This window comes from Protomyctophum parallelum, assembly GCF_964188405.1.
Source record: "Protomyctophum parallelum genome assembly, chromosome: 4".
Lineage (NCBI taxonomy): Eukaryota > Metazoa > Chordata > Actinopteri > Myctophiformes > Myctophidae > Protomyctophum > Protomyctophum parallelum.
Window position 1 is genome coordinate 26,745,354 of NC_139700.1, and position 20,356 is coordinate 26,765,709.

Consider the following 20,356-nt stretch of genomic DNA (forward strand, 5'->3'; position numbering starts at 1 on the left):
CTCGTCTCCCTCACTTTGTCTCTGTCCCCGCTATATCAGTGTCCTTGACGGACATGTCCCACGTGTCCTCCTGTGTATTACATCCTATGTTCAGCAGCTGTCTACCAAGGGACCGATGAGGTCACATTCACTGACAGAGCATGAGCGATGGAACAACAGCTCTGACAAGCTCACGACGCTTCGCAACGCATTGCGGGCTTGTATAGATCTGCTCCCTCCTTAATAATAGAAATCTGCAGTAAATAATAACTAAAGCGGTCCAATAAACACAGTGAAGTAAAATGTACAAAATCTGGCACTGCGATCTAGTGGAGCATAATCGGCTCTGTCGGGTGGAAACCTCATTATGCCCAAAACTGGAACTTTTCAGGGTTCAAATAAAACACGTGCAAAAGTAGCTGATCTGCAAGGTCAAAATTAGGGTGTTAATTTACGAAAAAAACAAAAGGTTAAAATATGGAGATAAGAGGTTTCTGCCCAACAGCGACTATATGTGTAAAGCATCAAGAAATTGAAACACTCAAGTAAAGGTAAACTGTAGTTTTGAGGTATAGTTTTGAGGTAAGAACAGTACTTGAGAAAATTTAGCCTACTTAATTAGTTACATAAGACCACTGCTGTCTGCGTGTGTGTGTGTGTGTGTGTGTGTGTGTGTGTGTGTGTGTGTGTGTGTGTGTGTGTGTGTGTGTGTGTGTGTGTGTGTGTGTGTGTGTATGCATATGGCAGCGTTCCACCTCCTCTGTGTCTAAACCTACGGCCCCTAGCTGTTGAAGCGTGCCCCTCCGTCGACCTCTGCTATGTTGCAAGGCAATCAAGTTAGCGTTGGTAATTAAGGCAGATTGTTAGTGAAGAGAGCAGCGGAATGATGCACGAGTAAACGCACGCACACGCACACACACAGACACACACACACACACACACACACACACACACACACACACACACACACACACACACACACACACACCTTTATGTGTGTAACTCATGCCTGACCTACTGTCCAATTGGGAGAAATTCTGAAAAGTATATGTTCCCACTGAGGCGCCTTCAGTTTCCACAACCCAAAACAATGAAAACGATATTGGGTTTGGGGCAAAAAACACTTTTACACATGCCAACTCATGATGTCTCTGTCGGGTGGAAACCTCAAATGTCCAACATCGTTACTGTTTAGGATTCAAATTCAAAAGTTGCAAAAGTAGCAGATCGACAAGCATCTGCCGATACCGATCTTTCCCGATCCGATAATTATATTTTATAGAACACTTATGCCATATCACAATAGTACAATATCCCAAATCACAGACAATTTCCAGTCTATTATCATGATATGGATATAATATTGATAATAGGGGATGGATGTTTTTTGGCTCCCGATCCGATTCCGATCATTTGAAAAGGACGTGATCGGCCCCCGATTTCCGATCACCCGATCCGATCGCGACAACCCGATACGACTCACCTTTTAACCTTGTGTTCAAGGTGTTATGAGCTGCACAACACCTTTTATTATGCATTTATTCTGTTTCAGAAATGGACTTTGGATAAACAATGCTTTTTTTTCTTGTCCTTTTTTTGTGGCCTGTAATGTATGCAGGTGTATAGCTGCAGTGTTGGAGAGCCAGAGAAGGAATTAGCATCATGTTGTTGAGAACAGGGGTGAAGAACAACACGGAATAACTTATCATCTTGAGCAGGAGAGCCAGCTTGGGTTGTTCTCACTGTCTCTTTGCTGTATTCCACCTGTCTGAAATGACTACGACAAGACATTATGACAGCCAGATAACTGGCAGAACACAAAGATTATACTGATAATATAATATGAATATTAAAATATTCATGATTTGTTTTGTTTTCTTGAAAGCCCTGTAATATGTTTCCCTTGCCTCCTGCCATAAGGACCGTTCCCACTGAGGATGTGTGTTGGCCCAGTAAAGCCCTATATGTTCACTCTGGACTGCTTCTACATCCTGACAGTTTTCTGAAAAAGCTATGTTTCTATGTCAATCGTTCTTCGATTCTTCAAAAATAGCAGACCTACAAGCTCATAGCGTGCCACTCGGTGGCGCGCTATGAGCTTGTAGATCTGCTATTTTTCAATAGCTAAAGCATAACATAATGCCAACACCAAAAGGGGTTCCCGCCCAAAATGGGTTAAGTACAATATTGAGTTACTTTTACTCTATTTTTTATACTTTAATGTTGCTCGTTTTGCTCAATTATTTGACTATAGCTTTAGTTACTTTTACAGATTTACATTTGTAAAAGTAAATAAAAGTAGGTACAAAACATTCCTTAACCCTATTTACTTCAGTGATTCACGAACAGCTGACAAAAGTCTGATGAATGTTGAAGACTTGGATACTGGATACTTTGATACTGTAAGGACATTACAGATACAGTAGCCTATAGCTTCCAGTCAGGCACAGGATGTGTTCAGGCGGTTGGACGTGCAGGCTTCATCTCTCATGTTGCACTACTGTACAACAGGGACAGATGTCTGGGTGATACCGGGCCATTATGCCTCGGGTGAACATGATTCTAAACAGGCATTTATTGTTACAGCCTAGTATAACACCAACACACATCTGCTAGACATTTCTCCTACATGTATATCGAAAAAACTGTTACGTACATTTCAGGACTCAAATGGCAAAATAGCAAACGTACAGTAGCAGCGAAAGCTGGTAGATTTTTGTTTGTGTGACGCTGTAGTATGATCAAGTAGGGTGTTAATTTATTGAAATTAATTCAAATATGGAGATAAGAGGTTTCTACTAAGGAAAATATACTACTGTAAGTCAAACAGGCATGTTATTAACAGAGTAACCATAGGCCAGATAACAACTAATGAATTACCAAAACTACCCCTCAAATGTGCCTCGTAGACGCATACCTCTCACACACACACACACACACACACACACACACACACACACACACACACACACACACACACACACACACACACACACACACACACACACACTTTGTCTAATTAAACTCTGCAGTGCAGGTTACAAATTTAGCACTTCACTTATCTCAGATCCTCCATTTAAATTGCCATGTCTGTTCCCAGTGTGTGTGTGTGTGTGTGTGTGTGTGTGTGTGTGTGTGTGTGTGTGTGTGTGTGTGTGTGTGTGCAGCTGAGGTGAGATGTGAATGAATGTCATGGAGCTTTAATCTACAGGTCAAAGCTCCTCTAATACAAGCCACTAAAGATTATAATCAGCCACACGCATTAATACATCATGGTGAATGGAAGGCACGTTCCCTCTACTACTGTGACTGATACGAGAGAGAGACAGAGACGAGAGAGAGAGAGAGAGAGAGAGAGAGAGAGAGAGAGAGAGAGAGAGAGAGAGAGAGAGAGAGAGAGAGAGAGAGAGAGAGAGAGAGAGAGAGAGAGAGAGAGAGAGAGAGAGAGAGAGAGAAATAAAGAGAAATAAAGAAGAGAGAGAGAGAGAGAGAGAGAGAGAGAGAGAGAGAGAGAGAGAGAGAGAGAGAGAGAGAGAGAGAGAGAGAGAGAGAGAGAGAGAGAGAGAGAGAGAGAGAGAAAGAAAGAGAGAGAGAGAGAGAGAGAGAGAGAGAGAGAGAAAGAAAGAGAGAGAGACTGAATCTCAATTACTATACTGCATATACCATAGCATGGGATCAATACCATTTTCGGTTTTCTGATCCGGTCTGGAGGAGATATAACCTCTGAAATGATTCCGCTAATACAGGACAGGTACAGAGGAGACATAGAGGACAGAGGAGACATAGAGGAGACAGAGGAGACATAGAGGAGACACAGAGGAGACAGAGGAGACAGAGGGGACAGAGGAGACACAGAGGAGACAGAGGAGACAGAGGAGACAGAGGAGACAGAGGAGACACAGAGGGGACAGAGGAGACAGAGGAGACAGAGGGGACAGAGGAGACACAGAGGAGACAGAGGAGACAGAGGAGACACAGAGGAGACAGAGGAGACACAGAGGAGACAGAGGAGACAGAGGAGACACAGAGGAGACAGAGGAGACAGAGGAGACAGAGGAGACATAGAGGACAGAGGAGACAGAGGAGACACAGAGGAGACAGAGGGGACATAGGAGACAGAGGAGACAGAGGAGACAGAGGGGACAGAGGAGACAGAGGAGACATAGAGGACAGAGGAGACAGAGGAGACACAGAGGAGACAGAGGGGACATAGGAGACACAGAGGAGACAGAGGGGACATAGGAGACAGAGGAGACACAGAGGAGACAGAGGAGACATAGGGGACAGAGGGGACATAGGAGACAGAGGAGACACAGAGGAGACAGAGGAGACAGAGGAGACAGAGGAGACAGAGGAGACATAGAGGACAGAGGAGACAGAGGAGACAGAGGAGACATAGAGGACAGAGGAGACAGAGGAGACAGAGGAGACAGAGGGGCATCCGGTCCTGAATGAAATTTCACAACAAAAAGCGTATGATAACAGGTAATTATCTGCAGTGTGATGAACAGCCTCTAATAAAACCATGTCCACAAAGGTTAATAACTGATGAATGTGGTGCTGCGCCTCTGAACGGCCTTGACCAGGTGAAGTGATGAATCACACACGCACACGGGCGCGCACAAACGCATGCAGACACATGCTCACACATGCATGCATGCAGGCACGCACAAACACACACACATTTTATCGGCAATGTTCGGTGCAGGATGCCGGCAACTAATAAAACAGGTATAAATCCAACTCCACTCCACTGTCTTTAATCTTTAAATGCCTAATCCTATGCCATAACCTCAACCTGAAGCTTTTACAAATTGTAAGCATAGTTCTAAAGGTTTTTCAGATTTTTTGCGTCATTTTCCCACCGTTTTCCCGGTAGAAATGGCACCAGTCTGCAAGGACCTTAACAATCTGTTTTAAAGATAGCAATGTTACACACACACACACACACACACACACACACACACACACACACACACACACACACACACACATATGAAAAATAGCACAATAGTGAGCTTTGCTGTACGATGACATATAGGGTATTCATTTTTGAAAAACATAAACCAAACATAAAAAGACATGGATGTTTTCCGACTAGGTAGGGAAGGAATGAAGGTGGAGTGAGAACAACAAGCTAGTAAACTCAGGGGCGGCAGTGTCTCAGGGGTAGAGTGACCAGATGGGAAGCTCAAGGTTCTCGGTTCGAACCCGGGTTCCCCCAGAGTTAGTGTCGAAGTGTCATTGAGCAAGACTCTGAAGTGAAACCATGTGCAGGTTGGTGCCTTGCATGGTTTCCTCTGCCATCGGTGTATGAGTGTGTGTGAATGGCTGAATGTAATGCACAGTGTTGGGTATAACGGCGTTTAAACAAACGGCGCTACCTAACGTCGTTATTTTTTTCAGTAACGGGTAATCTAATTAATTACATTTGTCATCGTTACAACGCAGTTACCGTTACTGACAATGAAATGTGCTCCGTTATTATGTTAAGCGTCCCCAAGCTTTCTGTTACCACGGGCCGGCTGACAGTGTGTGTGTGTGTCTGTGACTCTGCGTGTGTGTGTGTGTGTGCGTGTGTGCGTGTGTGCAATGGGGCTGCTGCTGCTGCTCATCCTGCTGCTGCAAACATGAAGCCCAACACACACCGGCTCCGTCGCGCCGCGTCGCCTGGCGCGCCGATAGAACCAGTTCTATTTTCCAGGCGGCGCCGCGCGGCAACACGCAGCGCCGCATCGGACGGAGCCGGTGTGTGTTGGGCTTCACACGGTTAGAATAAAACAAACATAGCAGTCAGTTGTGAAAGCTTGATGCTACACAGACCATGCTAATGCTAAAGCTAATGTTGACAGCCTGACTGCATGCGTGCTTGCAGGAGAGAGAGAGAGAGAGAGGGAGAGAGAGAGAGAGATGCAGGGGAGGGCCTCTCGTGTGTGTGTGTGTGTGTGTGTGTGTGTGTGTGTGTGTGTGTGTGTGTGTGTGTGTGTGTGTGTGTGTGTGTGTGTGTGTGACTGAACACTGACCAGTTGTCTTAAGTTCTGAGCCAATTTGTGTCTTTAATTAGACAGTATTGTCTACCAGGTGTCTTGTCTGAAGTTGTTGGACTTTTGAGGTCCAAAAAGTTTGAGAGCCACTGGTGTAGGCAATTACACCTGGTTTACTGTTGAGGTTCAATAAATATTATATTGAAGTGCAATACATATATTGAAGTTGAAGTTTATTTCTCCCTCATGGCAGAAGGTTATTATGTCTTATGTGTAAGTTGTAACTTGTAAGTACCTGTCTATGCTGTTCTACTCTATGCACCTTGTGAAACCTGCTCCCAAAAACAATCCAAATTCTTAGACATATTACAACTTTTTTTACGCAAATAGTTACTTTTCCTAGTAACTAGTTACTTTTACAATAGAGTAATTCAGTTACTAACTCAGTTACTTTTTTGGAGAAGTAACTAGTAACTATAACTAATTACTTTTTTAAAGTAACGCGCCCAACACTGGTAATGCACAATCTCTGTAAAGCGCCTTGGATAGAGGCGCTAATATAAATGCACCATTTACCATTCTAACTCAGAGCATTACCTCTGGTTTCCACGGCAACTTCTTGTGCTGCTGGCTGAGGAACCTTCGGATGCGGGCGCGGTCTTTGCCGTGTGCGCCTCCCGTGATTGGCTCATCCTCCTGCAAGAAAAGAGAGAGAGAGGGGGGGGGGGGGGGGGCATGTCAATCACATTGTGTCACAATACAACAGCATCTGGAAAAGAAAGACGTTGTCAGGGTTGACGTCACGCCTACCTAGTTGTGACGTCATCCCCTCCTTATATAAGGCACCTTGCCAGAACCATTCTCTGTCTGATCATAAATCTTCAAATCTTCAATCAAGTCTGTATGAGAATCTAAACCTAAGCCTGACAACTTAAGCTTTCTTAACTTGTCCATAAAGATGAAGATATCGCCAAGACCTAACTTCGCCAAGGAGTTCCAGCTGGTCAGCACTTCCCGCTCTTGTGACCAAGAACGTTCTCACCCTTACAGACGTGGAAACTAAAGCAATTAATTTGATTGCTCAACATCACAGTTAATTAGAGAATTAGAGATATACTAATTCTACAGAATGAGAGCTGGTGATCCATTGATCCATCAAACAATACATCCATATATCCATTCACCCATACATTCAATCAATCTATCCATCAATCCATGATCCATCTATCCCTGGATAAATCCTTCCATATCCATCAATACCCATTGATCTATCCATGACAATAGCTGATCTGCAAGCTCACAACAACACACTGTTTAGCAACGCATTGTGAGCTTGTAGATATAGGACTGAAGTGGTGCATTTAATTTAAAATTATTTTAATTTTGCCTCTGAGAAGTATAGTGGAGTAGAGGTAAAAATATTGAAAATTGGCAATACTCAAAAGTCAAAGGGAAAGAAGAAGAAAAAAAAGCTAAGCTACTTATACACAGTACAGCTGTGTTACTTTACACTATACTTGGCGTGTACATGGCAGTGCATGGGGAGAGTTGAGCTTTTATCATCATGGAGACGTGATGTGTGGTAAAGTAAGACAGACTGCCTTTCCCACCTATATATTTACAGTCTCAAATCAGCATCAAACAACTTGAATGCTACAGTATGTCGTATATGCTAGCTACGTGTGTATTCAGTGTATTCAGAGTTTGTTTTCACATCCTGACCAAGTTTTAATTTCATTTAATTTCATAATCCCACGGAAAACCAGGCAAAGACTAGAAAGCAGTGATTGAATTTATGTCAGCTACAGGACTGCCAATATACAGTAGCTACAGGACTACCAATATACGTCAACTACAGGACTGCCAATATACGGTAGCTACAGGACTGCCAATATACGGTAGCTACAGGACTGCCAATATACGTCAACTACAGGACTACCAATATACGGTAGCTACAGGACTACCAATATACGGTAGCTACAGGACTACCAATATACGGTAGCTACAGGACTGCCAATATACGGTAGCTACAGGACTACCAATATACGGTAGCTACAGGACTGCCAATATACGTCAACTACAGGACTACCAATATACGGTAGCTACAGGACTACCAATATACGGTAGCTACAGGACTACCAATATACGGCAGCTACAGGACTACCAATATACGGTAGCTACAGGACTACCAATATACGGTAGCTACAGGACTACCAATATACGGTAGCTACAGGACTACCAATATACGGTAGCTACAGGACTGCCAATATACAGTAGCTACAGGACTGCCAATATACAGTAGCTACAGGACTGCCAATATACGTCAACTACAGGACTACCAATATACAGTAGCTACAGGACTGCCAATATACGTCAACTACAGGACTACCAATATACGGTAGCTACAGGACTACCAATATACGGTAGCTACAGGACTACCAATATACGGTAGCTACAGGACTACCAATATACGGTAGCTACAGGACTGCCAATATACGTCAACTACAGGACTACCAATATACAGTAGCTACAGGACTGCCAATATACGTCAACTACAGGACTGCCAATATACGGTAGCTACAGGACTACCAATATACGGTAGCTACAGGACTGCCAATATACGGTAGCTACAGGACTGCCAATATACGGTAGCTACAGGACTGCCAATATACGGTAGCTACAGGACTACCAATATACGGTAGCTACAGGACTACCAATATACGGTAGCTACAGGACTGCCAATATACGTCAACTACAGGACTACCAATATACGGTAGCTACAGGACTACCAATATACGGTAGCTACAGGACTACCAATATACGGCAGCTACAGGACTACCAATATACGGTAGCTACAGGACTACCAATATACAGTAGCTACAGGACTGCCAATATACGGCAGCTACAGGACTACCAATATACGGTAGCTACAGGACTACCAATATACGGCAGCTACAGGACTGCCAATATACGGTAGCTACAGGACTGCCAATATACAGTAGCTACAGGACTGCCAATATACGGTAGCTACAGGACTACCAATATACGGTAGCTACAGGACTACCAATATACGGTAGCTACAGGACTGCCAATATACGTCAACTACAGGACTACCAATATACGGTAGCTACAGGACTACCAATATACGGTAGCTACAGGACTGCCAATATACGGTAGCTACAGGACTGCCAATATACGTCAACTACAGGACTACCAATATACGGTAGCTACAGGACTGCCAATATACGGTAGCTACAGGACTGCCAATATACGGTAGCTACAGGACTGCCAATATACAGTAGCTACAGGACTACCAATATACGGTAGCTACAGGACTACCAATATACGGTAGCTACAGGACTGCCAATATACGGTAGCTACAGGACTGCCAATATACGGTAGCTACAGGACTGCCAATATACAGTAGGAAGGAATAATGGACACAAAATGAGGAACAGTATACTCCCGGCCGTGTCAGTGTCATGTAGTGGAGGATAGAGGGGGCACAATGCTGCAGATAGCTCTGCCCTTAAGCCCTTCAATACAGTCAGTAGAGTCAGACTATACTGTATGGCCCTCATTTATCAATCGAGTGTAAAATCTGCCACAGATTCGAGTGCAGGTTTCGTAGTACACCCACGTCGCCACGGCATTTATAAAGTGATCGCAAACAGCTGATCCTTCCTTAATTTTGTTCTCACGTTAATAAATGTCACGGCTGAATTTGATCTGGCACGCCCTAAGAAATCAAGCCTCGCCCTCGTTTTTGCGACATGAACAACGGCAATACGTTTCCTGAAACCATGGTTACATGAAAAAATAGGTTTCTCCCGTGCCTTGCTGCTCGCCTCACCCCCCTCTCTCATACACATGTACAGCACGCACACGCAACTTGCAAGCCCAACTAACTGGTGTGTTGTTAAACAAATAAAGAACGAACACCTGCATGAATTAAATAAAGCGTGCGTGCGGGGGGTGAGGCGGGCAGCAAGGGAAGCGAAGCGAGAGGAGAAACAGACAACTAAATAAAGTTGTAGGCCTACCCTGTGACAGGGTAGGTCTACAACTTTATTTAATTCATGCAGGGTCCCTGTCTGTTTCCCTCTCACCTCGCTTGCCTTGCTGTCATGCACGCACGCACATGACACATTAAAAAAAAGCTGTCTGTTTCTCCTCTCGCTTCGCTTCCCCCTCACCCCCCGCACGCACGCACGCACATATCGCTATTTGCAACTTTAACTGTGTGTTGTTAGTTGTATATTAAATTATTAAAGTATTTTTAATTTAATATACAACAAGATATATTAGTGAACGAAAACCTGAACCTGTGAACCATAATTAAATAACAAATAGGCACACACACGCTGCTGTTTTTCAGGTGCTCCTCCTGTCCTGTCTGTCTGTCTGTCTGTCTGTCTGTCTCTCTCTATCACAGTGGTCCGTCCGTGACCAACTGACCATGCACGTTCCGACGTTCGCCAGTCTATTTAGATTGCCTCGCAGTCGTTAGTCATGCACTGTTATATGAATGTGCAGCCAAAACCATAGCCTCATGTGGCTGGTGCATGGGCTGGCTGGGTAATATACCTATATCTCCGATGCAGTTCCCACTTGCGCTGGGAGCCTGGCACGGTACATTTGGCATTCGAGCGACGCGTCGGGTTTATTATATTGCCTTCATGCTGTAGATTAGGCTACAGTAGCGGCTATACCTGCACGTTGGGACTCTCCGCAGCTGAGCTGCAGCAGCTGCTGCACTATAGCCTACTCTCCAACGTCCCGTCATGGAAATATTTCAGCACAGACAGCCCAAATCCTCGCATGTATGCGCTCATGCAAAACACTGTTTAAATGGCTTAAGCATCTCTTGCAACATTGTTTTTAATTGCGCGATTTTATCTCCTACTAATTTCATATGACACATGTATTCCTTAACATTTTTATTTATTTATTTTTTACATGTAGCCCATATACATTATACATACCTTTTATATAAACATTTTAGGAGTGAATACATATATGTTTTGATGCCTGTGGCAGCCTCTCAGCAGTTCAGACAAGGCTGCTCCGCTTGTGTAAAACAGAAAAACAGCGTACGCCAGCTCGCGACCAGACGTGACTATTTGTCCTACTCAAGTTCAATTTCAAGCTTTGCCGGAAATGTTAAATGCCGAAAATGTCGGTAATTTCGGCGTGCGCCCATATTTTGGCGTACGCACGGTTGATAAATGAGGGCCTATATCTCTAGACTGTCGAGCTTGCATAAAGCCTAGTAAAGTTTATTGTTTTCCTTTTTTTAATTCGTTTTTTTTAAACACTATTTGCATTATTTTTGACACATTACCTTGCAAGAAGAAAAATGAATCTGCATATTTGCAATCCTTGGTTGTCTATTCTGTACACCTATAGCTACAGTATAGCCCTCTTTTACAAGGAGCTTATAGTTATTCACAATACGTGCACGCCCACCAGGGGGGCAGTCAGCCAGATATTTCGTGAAGCCTCATTTGAAATCGGTAGTTCATATAATGGCCTGTTGGACTGCTGGACTGGACCCAAAAAGCCCCATAGCTCCATAGAGGCCCATGTATTTTGGCCCAACTTCACCTAGACTGTATTACCTTAATAAACATGGTCATGAATACTTTCTTCTTCCAGTCACTAGTTTAAAGTCTCATTTCTAATGTCATAATATTCTTTTTGGTAAATTATGGTCCCATTAATTAAAAAAATGACCATAAAGTCGCGTATGTTCTGAGGGGCGTGGCTACCGTTACAGTCTATGATCGGGATTCCCCTCCCACTCAAGAGTCTTCTCCTCCCACTCGAGTCAAAATAAAAACCAACGGAGAAAAAGGGGGGAAGTCCCGCCTCGTTGTCTGGGCAGCCAATGACCAGCTGGTACAAAACGGAGCCAGCCAATGGCCAGCTGGTACCAAACGGATCTAGAAAGATGGCGACTTACATCAGGAATTAGCATATCATTACAGGCTTCATTTTACGTTCATGTTAGACCCGGGGAACGCTTTGTCCATATTTTTTACAGTCTATGACGCCCACGCCCACGCGCACACACACACACACACACACACACACACACACACACACACACACACACACACACACACACACAGTCAATATAGGCTAATTGCTCGGAAGTAACATCAATTCATTACAGTAAGGACACTATCTGTCATGCTTACTGTGCATTCTGCTATTTATTTTTGTCCCGTACTATGTCAGCACTGTTGAGGCTGTACAGTGTTGTGTTCATTATTATCGATGGTGATTCTTTGAGTGTGATGTATTTACCCTGCTGTACCGTTTTCTCACGCTGTAAACGCACGCACGTACATGCACACGCACACGCACACACACACACACACACACACACACACACACATACACACACAGTGGAAGAGAAGACCATGGGCGATGAAACGGAGCCACAATTAAGATCGTGTGGAATTCCCTCCCTGCCATTCCTCCATAATCCCGCATTTGACTTCCCCAAAGCACCAAAGCCCTCTCAGCATCCTTTGACCAGCCAACACTCCATCCATGGGGGACGAATTCTGTACTTTCTCTCTCCCTGATCTGGGATTTAGTCGGGCGATCCAGGCCGGAACACTGCAGCGGCTCATTCTGTGCGGCTCACTAAAAGGCATGTTAATGAATACGATTGTATTGGTGTATATATAGACACCCGACAAGGCTGGATGCACTGCAGTGGATTTGAACACATACGCAGTGGTAGGCAGTTACTTTACCACTGCTCTACCCAAGCACCCAGTTTCATTTTCATATACATATACATATTGTGGGGTCTGGTGAGCGACCCCCCGCGATGGTAAGTGCGTTGCCAGGGCAACCAGACACGCTGTCAGACAGAAGACGCCTCGGGCCGTTAGGAACGCCCTCCTCCGCCAGATTGAGCTGATTGACGGACCGCACCCAAATCAGCTAGCGGCTACACCCGTCATATAAGAGGCAGAATCAGTCTGCGTCTGGCAGCGGCTGGTTCACACACACGCTCAAGGAGGCACGCACAAGCACGCCGTCGGGGGGTAAGCAGACACACACACTTCCACCAAACACACACACTCATGGAGTCATGTGTATGGCTCTGCATGTCTTAAACTGTCACTCTCCTCTCGTCACAGGCTTTTAGGATCCGTCCAGGATTATGTCAGAGGGACAGAATCCACGGGACTGTATGAAGGAAATACAGTCCAGGATTATGTCCGAGGGGCAGAATCCACCGGACTGGATAAAGGAAATATAGGAACAGGAATCACAGTTCCACGTATCGGGCTCCCGAAGGAGGGCAGCCCCGCCAGCGACGGCGACGTGAGAACTATAAATAAGGTCGGAAAGAAACTATTAATTCTTTATATAACATTGAGTTCTGTCAGGCATACAGGACAGAGGATCGAGTTCTCACGTATCGGGCTCCGGGAGGAAGCCAGCCCCGCCACCGACGGCGACGTGAGAACTACAGATAGTGAGGTCGGGAAGAAACCCAGAATTCTTTCTACAACACTGAGTCCTGTCTGACATACAGGACAGGAATCCCAGTTTCCACGGACCGCCCTGCGGGAAGGAGGCTAACCCGCCACAGCGACGAGGACGAGGAAACTACAGATAATCAGGTCGGAAAATAAATCTATTCATTCTTTATATAATTCTGAGACATTGCATTGAGGCCTGTCTAGCAAACAGGCGCTCATTCTATACGCCGGAGCGGCTTGAAGTCTTGCGCTCTCTTGGAGCTAAACCCGCTACAGATAAAGATAAAGACTGATGACATCACGAAGCAAGGCATCGACGTCACCTGTATATCGCTTATCTGTTAACCCAAAGCCCTCCAGTGAGGAGAAGAGCTATGAAAGACTGTATAAACTGAATTGAAGCTAATATTCTGTTCTACTCCATCTCCAGGTTGTGGAGGATACCTGTGAAGGAAATCAATAATACTGTCTGGAATATAAATTGCAGAGAGAAACCTATGTGAGGTTTCTCCTGTCTGTAATTCTCCATATAATTTACTGCTCTTGAATAAAGCAAGCGTTTTGAAAGTGCTGCAATACCTTGTCCCGCCTGTTGATGACCTCACAGACTTCACAATATACATAGAGAGAGAGAGAGAGCATTCTCCAGTTACTGTACTAGTCCGACACCCAAACCCTAACCTAACCTCACATTGATCGAAGCCACAGGTGAGTTTTAACCAGCCACACTGACACCCTACCCCAGACCCTAACCTAACCGTAACCCCACGGGAAGAGTGGGGTGAGTTTTAACCAGCCACACTGACACCCTACCCCAGACCCTAACTAACCTGACCGTAACCTCACAGGGGGTGAGTTTTAACCAGCCACACTGACACCCTACCCCAGACCCTAACTAACCTAACCGTAACCTCACAGGGGGTGAGTTTTAACCAGCCACACTGACACCCTACCCCAGACCCTAACTAACCTAACCGTAACCTCACAGGGGGTGAGTTTTAACCAGCCACACTGACACCCTACCCCAGACCCTAACTAACCTAACCGTAACCTCACAGGGGGTGAGTTTTAACCAGCCACACTGACACCCTACCCCAGACCCTAACTAACCTGACCGTAACCTCACAGGGGGTGAGTTTTAACCAGCCACACTGACACCCTACCCCAGACCCTAACTAACCTGACCGTAACCTCACAGGGGGTGAGTTTTAACCAGCCACACTGACACCCTACCCCAGACCCTAACCTAACCTAACCGTAACGAAGAGTGGGGTGAGTTTTAACCGTCAACGCTTGTCGGGAGCCACGGGTGAGCGCCGCTGCCGGAGAATGCACTCGCTCCTTTCTGAAAGTACTATTAACGAGTGTGTGACAAAATAAATTATAACCACGCTGGAATCCATTGGAAAAGTAAGCGCTGTGGAGTCACATACAGTACAATGCTAATGCTTCAGCGGGGAGAACAGAACAGAACAGAACAGAACAGCTGTTAGAGGATGAAAGGCTGCAGGCCACGGCTCCCAGAGGAGACCCATGCAGTCACTGTGCTGTTAAATGAGTGGCGGTGCCTCTCTGTTTAGTGGCAACGTCTTCTACAAGCAGCAGGGCCTGGAAGAAAGAACACGCCAGGCAATCGACAAGGGAAGAAGAACATTTAAAAAGAAGAAATAGTGAAAGCACCAGCAGAAGAAGAATGTCGGGCCGGTGCCAAACCTGTGATTGCCAGCGTTATTTGTTTTTTTTTTGTTTGTTTTTTTTTTGCTTCCTGCGGTGAGGGAAGAGGTAATGACGAAGGAATTTGACAAGTGGCTCGCCTGCTGTCCATCTGCCACCTGGGAAATGAGCCTGATGCAGGTGTGCGCGTGCATGTGTGCGTGCGTGCATGCGTATGTGCGTGCGTGTGTGCGTGCGTGTTCACTTAAGCCGGGGCTCCACCGGGCGCGTCAGCGTCGCGTCTCCGTCACCGTCAGGGAATGTTCCCTTTTTAATCAATGAAGGGTGGCTCCACTGCCTACGATGTGTTGCGTTGTGTGACTGCTTTAAAATTGCCCCGGTTCGTTCCTATTTTGTGAATGATAAAAAGGTGTTCAGACGTCAAGGAGCTGTGGCCTCAAACTAAACAAAGAGGGGAGAAGAGCACTGTACGTGATTGCTAATGTGAGTTTGAGGCTTCAGGGCTTCAAAGTCCCATTTGGGTTGGATGGGGAAGGAAGTGGGTGTTACTGTATGTATTTGAGGCTTTACGGATAATAGGAAGGAGAAGGTGAGAGAAGGTGAGGCTCTACTGCTGCAAGGAACTTGCTGTGAACCTGTGCACGCTGCTAAGGGTGAGGCAGTTCATTGAACGCTTTAGCGTGTAGATCTTCTACTTTTGATACTTTTGTGTGACATTGTAGTATGATCAATTAGGGCTTTCATTTATTTCGCTCTTTATTATTTAGTTTTAGTTTTTGAGCAACACATTTATTTTCCGGAGCGGTGAGTTGACGTGCCCAGCGTGACCGTCTGTCAGACAATATTGTTTTTTTGGGGAAGGACTACTTCAGACAGCTGCCAATCAGCCCGACAATTAAACTCGTGTCTAATCTCCTGTGTGGATGCTTTCGTTTCCAAGGTGACGTTGACACTGATTTCTCTGCCACGCCATGATTGATGACGGGAAACAGGTGTGCGTGCTGTTTCATACATCCCGTACGGATGAAACCGAAGACAAATGCAGAACAATGTGTGCATGCAGCCATCCATTTAGTAGGGATGCTGCACAGACTGTCATACATATGGCCCTCTATGGGTTGTCAAGGTGGGGTCCAGGGACCCCCAGGGGTCCTTGAGGGGGTTCCAGGTGGTCCCCAGCAAAATTTAACCATATTTTATACTTTGGCTATATGCAAAAATAGCACATATATGCCTACAAACTCATGGCACGGCACGAAGCTTGTAGATCTGCTATTTTTGAGTGGTGCACACCGATCCAATGCCTGGCCGCGTGTGTCCCTAACTCCCTATGTCCCTATGTATGTTGCAGTATCAACGGTTGCACTACTGCTGGGTGACCTACCTTCAAGTGGCGCTGTTGAGCTTAATATTACAATATGACAGTACAGTACAGTACAGTACAGTACAGTACAGTACAGTACAGTACAGTACAGTACAGTACAGTACAGTACAGTACAGTACAGTACAGAGTAGTAAAGTAAAGACTACAGTACAGTACAGTACAGTACAGTACAGTACAGTACAGTACAGTACAGTACAGAGTAGTACAGTAAAGAGTACCGTACAGAATACACCAGCACAGTGTATACAGTACACTACAGTGTACAGTACAGCACAGTGCAGTACAGCAAAGTACAGTAACTTTTTAAAATGTGTTTCACATAGTAAAAAATGGCAAATGAGTTTAGGAATAAGGGGTAAGGGATGGCGCAAGATAGGGCCCTCAAACTCTAGGGTGGGCGGCCATCTGCCTTGACCGTGTCGGGGTAAAGAAAGAGAGAGAGGAGAGACAGAGAGGGAGATACAGGTATTACAAGTATTAGCAATCATAAATATAATAGTGTAAGATATGAGGGTGCCAGCCCATGTAGAGATTTATAAACAATTATAAACAATACCCTGAAAATGTATTCTAAAATTGACAGGTCTATCTTCCTTGTCAGTCTTGTCCATCAATGTCAGGGAGTCATGGTCACTGCTAGGAGCTGGAAGCCCCAAGCAAGAGAAAGGTTGGCCATCTGTTTTCTTGATTGTGGCATGAATAATTAACATGCTGTCGAGCCCCATGAATGGCGCTTAACGGACAAAGAAAGAAAGAGGGAGACTAATGCAATTATTCTGCTCGGGTTATTAACTTTCACATTGCAGGTCCCAGGAAATGAAAATATGATTTGTGGACGTCTGGGGTATGTGTGCGTGTGTGTGTGTGTGTGTGTGTGTGTGTGTGTGTGTGTGTGTGTGTGTGTGCACGTGTGATTGGGTTGAGGAAATGAGCCCTTAGCTCTCTGCTTCTATACCCCCCACCCTCATTGTTCTATTTCTGTCCTCTTCTCTCTGTCTCACTCTTTCCTACTCTCTCTCTCCCTCCATTAGGCAACCTCTCCATCCTCTCCCTCTCTCCCTCTCTCTCTCTCTCTCTCTCTCTCTCTTTCTCTCTCTCTCCCCATCAAGCAGACTCAGACTGGTGCTTGTTTGTGCTTAACAAGGGAGATTAATTAAAGCTCATTTCGTTTCCCGGGGCTGCGGATCAGAAAGGACGCTCCTTTTAAAAACGCACCGGGGGTGATGCGCGTGGGGAGTCTAGAGGACGGGATTTACCCAGAAACACCTCGACACACCGTGGGGTCAGGCCCTCTGCCAACAAAAGACGGATGGATAGGCCGGACATGCCATGGATGGGAAGGTGGACGGATGGATGACGGGTTAGGAGGGGACCGGGGGGTGAGGGATGGATGGATGGATGATTAAAGCCCACAGACCAGACACATAATCAATCAATCCTTTTAGAACGTGGCAATAAACAACTCTTTCACACGTGTTCACACATAAATGAGACCCATCTTACACTTTAGCGACAAAGCATAATGACTCACTTCTCTCTCTCTAACACCCCTTCCCACCCTGGCAGACACATCGCCACTGTCGGGCAGAAACCTCTTATATCCATATTCTTAACTTTGTGTCTGTAATCTTTTGTAAATGAACGTCCTATACTTGATCATACTACAGCGCCACACAAAAGTAGCAGATCTGCGAGCACGAAACGTGGCGCTCAGCGACACGTTTGGAGTGTGCAGAGCTGCTGCTTTTGAATCCTGAAAAGTAGCCGTTTTGGGCTTACGAGGTTCCCTCCGCCCGACAGAGACATCCAACGCGAGGTCTTCCAACGTGCGCCGTTCATCAGGCGGCGTGATGGAGAGTCAACAAGTTAAACGGCAATACAAACACATGATAAATAAGCAGCCCTGTCGGGGGGGTGGTGATTGATACTCCCCGTTTAGCGTTGATGAGATGTTTAATGCATGAGCCCATCTGACGTTAGCCTCTTAACACACCAGCTGTAATTACCAGCGCAAACACAGCGCTAACACAAGATATCGGGAGCCCAAGATGAAATGGTCCCCCCCCCCTTCCCCCCACCCCCTTTCAATGGAATATTCTAAATGAAATAATGAGTTGTGGAGTGATCATTATTCTGTGTAAATTACATTCAACAATAACGTTTCATCATGAGTGATGCATGCTGTGTGTGTGCTGTCAAGGGTCAACGCGGATAATGGGAAAAGCCAATAACATTTTAGCCTAAAGTTTATGTCAATAATAATATAGTGAAATGTCAGAGACGATGAGTGAGAATAGCCGTTCTATATGAAGCTCATATAACGCCTTACATCACAATGCAGATTTTGAAACATTTTTGAATGCTTTCAAAAAACAACAATCCACCACTGAAATGAAAACATATTGTATTATCCCATTTTGGGCGGGAACCCCTTTGTGTTTTTTTTAGCTAATTTAGCTATTTTTGAAAAAAAATCTTGACAAAAAAGAAAATCTTTGAATATATATTCTTTCAAAGTTAATGTTTTCAAATCAGGTCTAAATGGGTTAAATGCCAGCCATAGTGGCAGCATATACTGTATCAAACAGAGAAATTGGCTGGTGCAGTAAAAATATTTCCGCGATAGCAGTGGTTCTCACAGTGGGGTCTGCAGACCCCCAAGGATCCTTGAGGGGTTCCAGGGAGTCCCCAGCAAAATGATTGGATATAAGTTCCACCAAAATCAGTTTATGCATGCACTTTAAACCATATACAGCAGCAATTTGAAAACAGACGATCTACAAGCTCACAACACAGTATGATGTTGTCAAACTAATCTTACAAATATGGAACACTTTTGAAACATTTTAACAACACACTATAATCTTCAGATGGGGGTCCGCAGCCAAATACATATTCATTTGGGGGTCCTTGACAAAGCACTGATGTTGGCTCCTCAGAGCAATGCGTTTCTAAGGTCTTAAGTGGTGGGACTTCAAAAGGGAGGCCCAAAGGTGGAACAGTACCCACAAGACAAGTGTCACAGCACTCTCTCCACTGGACCAGCCAGTGGTGGAGAGTAACCAAAGTGCATTACTCAAGTACGGAAACTAATCAAATTATGAATCCAAAAATAGCAGATCTACAAGCTGGCACTCATCTTCTCCCAGACGGCCAGAATGGTCTCCACAGCCAATGTTCAACCCCTCCCTGGCCAAGTCCGCCGCCCCCACATGCTTCACGCGCCCAAGGCCTACACCCCTCTAGATCAGTGGAGAAGATAAGCAACTCTCTCTCTCACACACAGGAGAGAGAGAGAGAGAGAGAGAGAGAGAGAGAGAGAGATTAAACTATAGCTAAACTTGGAAACCCGTATTAAAGACAAATTAAAATGAACTGAAATTGAAAACCACACAATAAATTAAAAAACGATACCATAGTTTTGTAGAGCATGCTACAACAACATTCCGCTGCTTAAGTTGTGACAAATAAACCCCAGTTGAATGTTAAATCTGTGTAAAAAGGTGCGTACGTGTTACTCTGTCGGTGGGGGCAATTTCTAGCAAAATTGTGTATGAATGGCATCGTCCTTTGTGTCTATGTGCCTACATTTGCATTATGAATGTGCTTGTGTAAGCCCAATCTGGTTATATATCCATAACGCCAATTCATCAGAGGGCTTTGTTTTATACCCATGTGTACCTTAAAACAAACACACCTTCGTCACAAATGTCTGACGAAGGAGTTTCACTTTCCTTCATCTGCTGTCTGAGTGCAAGTTCTACCATCTACCATTAGCACGGAAGAGATGATCAAGCACATTTTCCCTGCTTTGAAGTTTCTGC

The 20,356-nt window shown here is 45.1% G+C and overlaps 1 protein-coding gene across 2 annotated transcripts in view; it reads right to left on the reverse strand.

Moving 5' to 3' along the window:
• Nucleotides 1–20,356, reverse strand: part of b4galnt4a (beta-1,4-N-acetyl-galactosaminyl transferase 4a) — a 324,656-nt gene that overhangs the window by 150,218 nt on the left and 154,082 nt on the right. For both annotated transcript variants that reach the window (XM_083763365.1, XM_083763364.1), the window contains exon 3: nt 6,561–6,659. In XM_083763365.1, the coding sequence (XP_083619491.1) occupies nt 6,561–6,659 (99 nt within the window). The remainder of the gene's footprint in view (nt 1–6,560; nt 6,660–20,356) is intronic.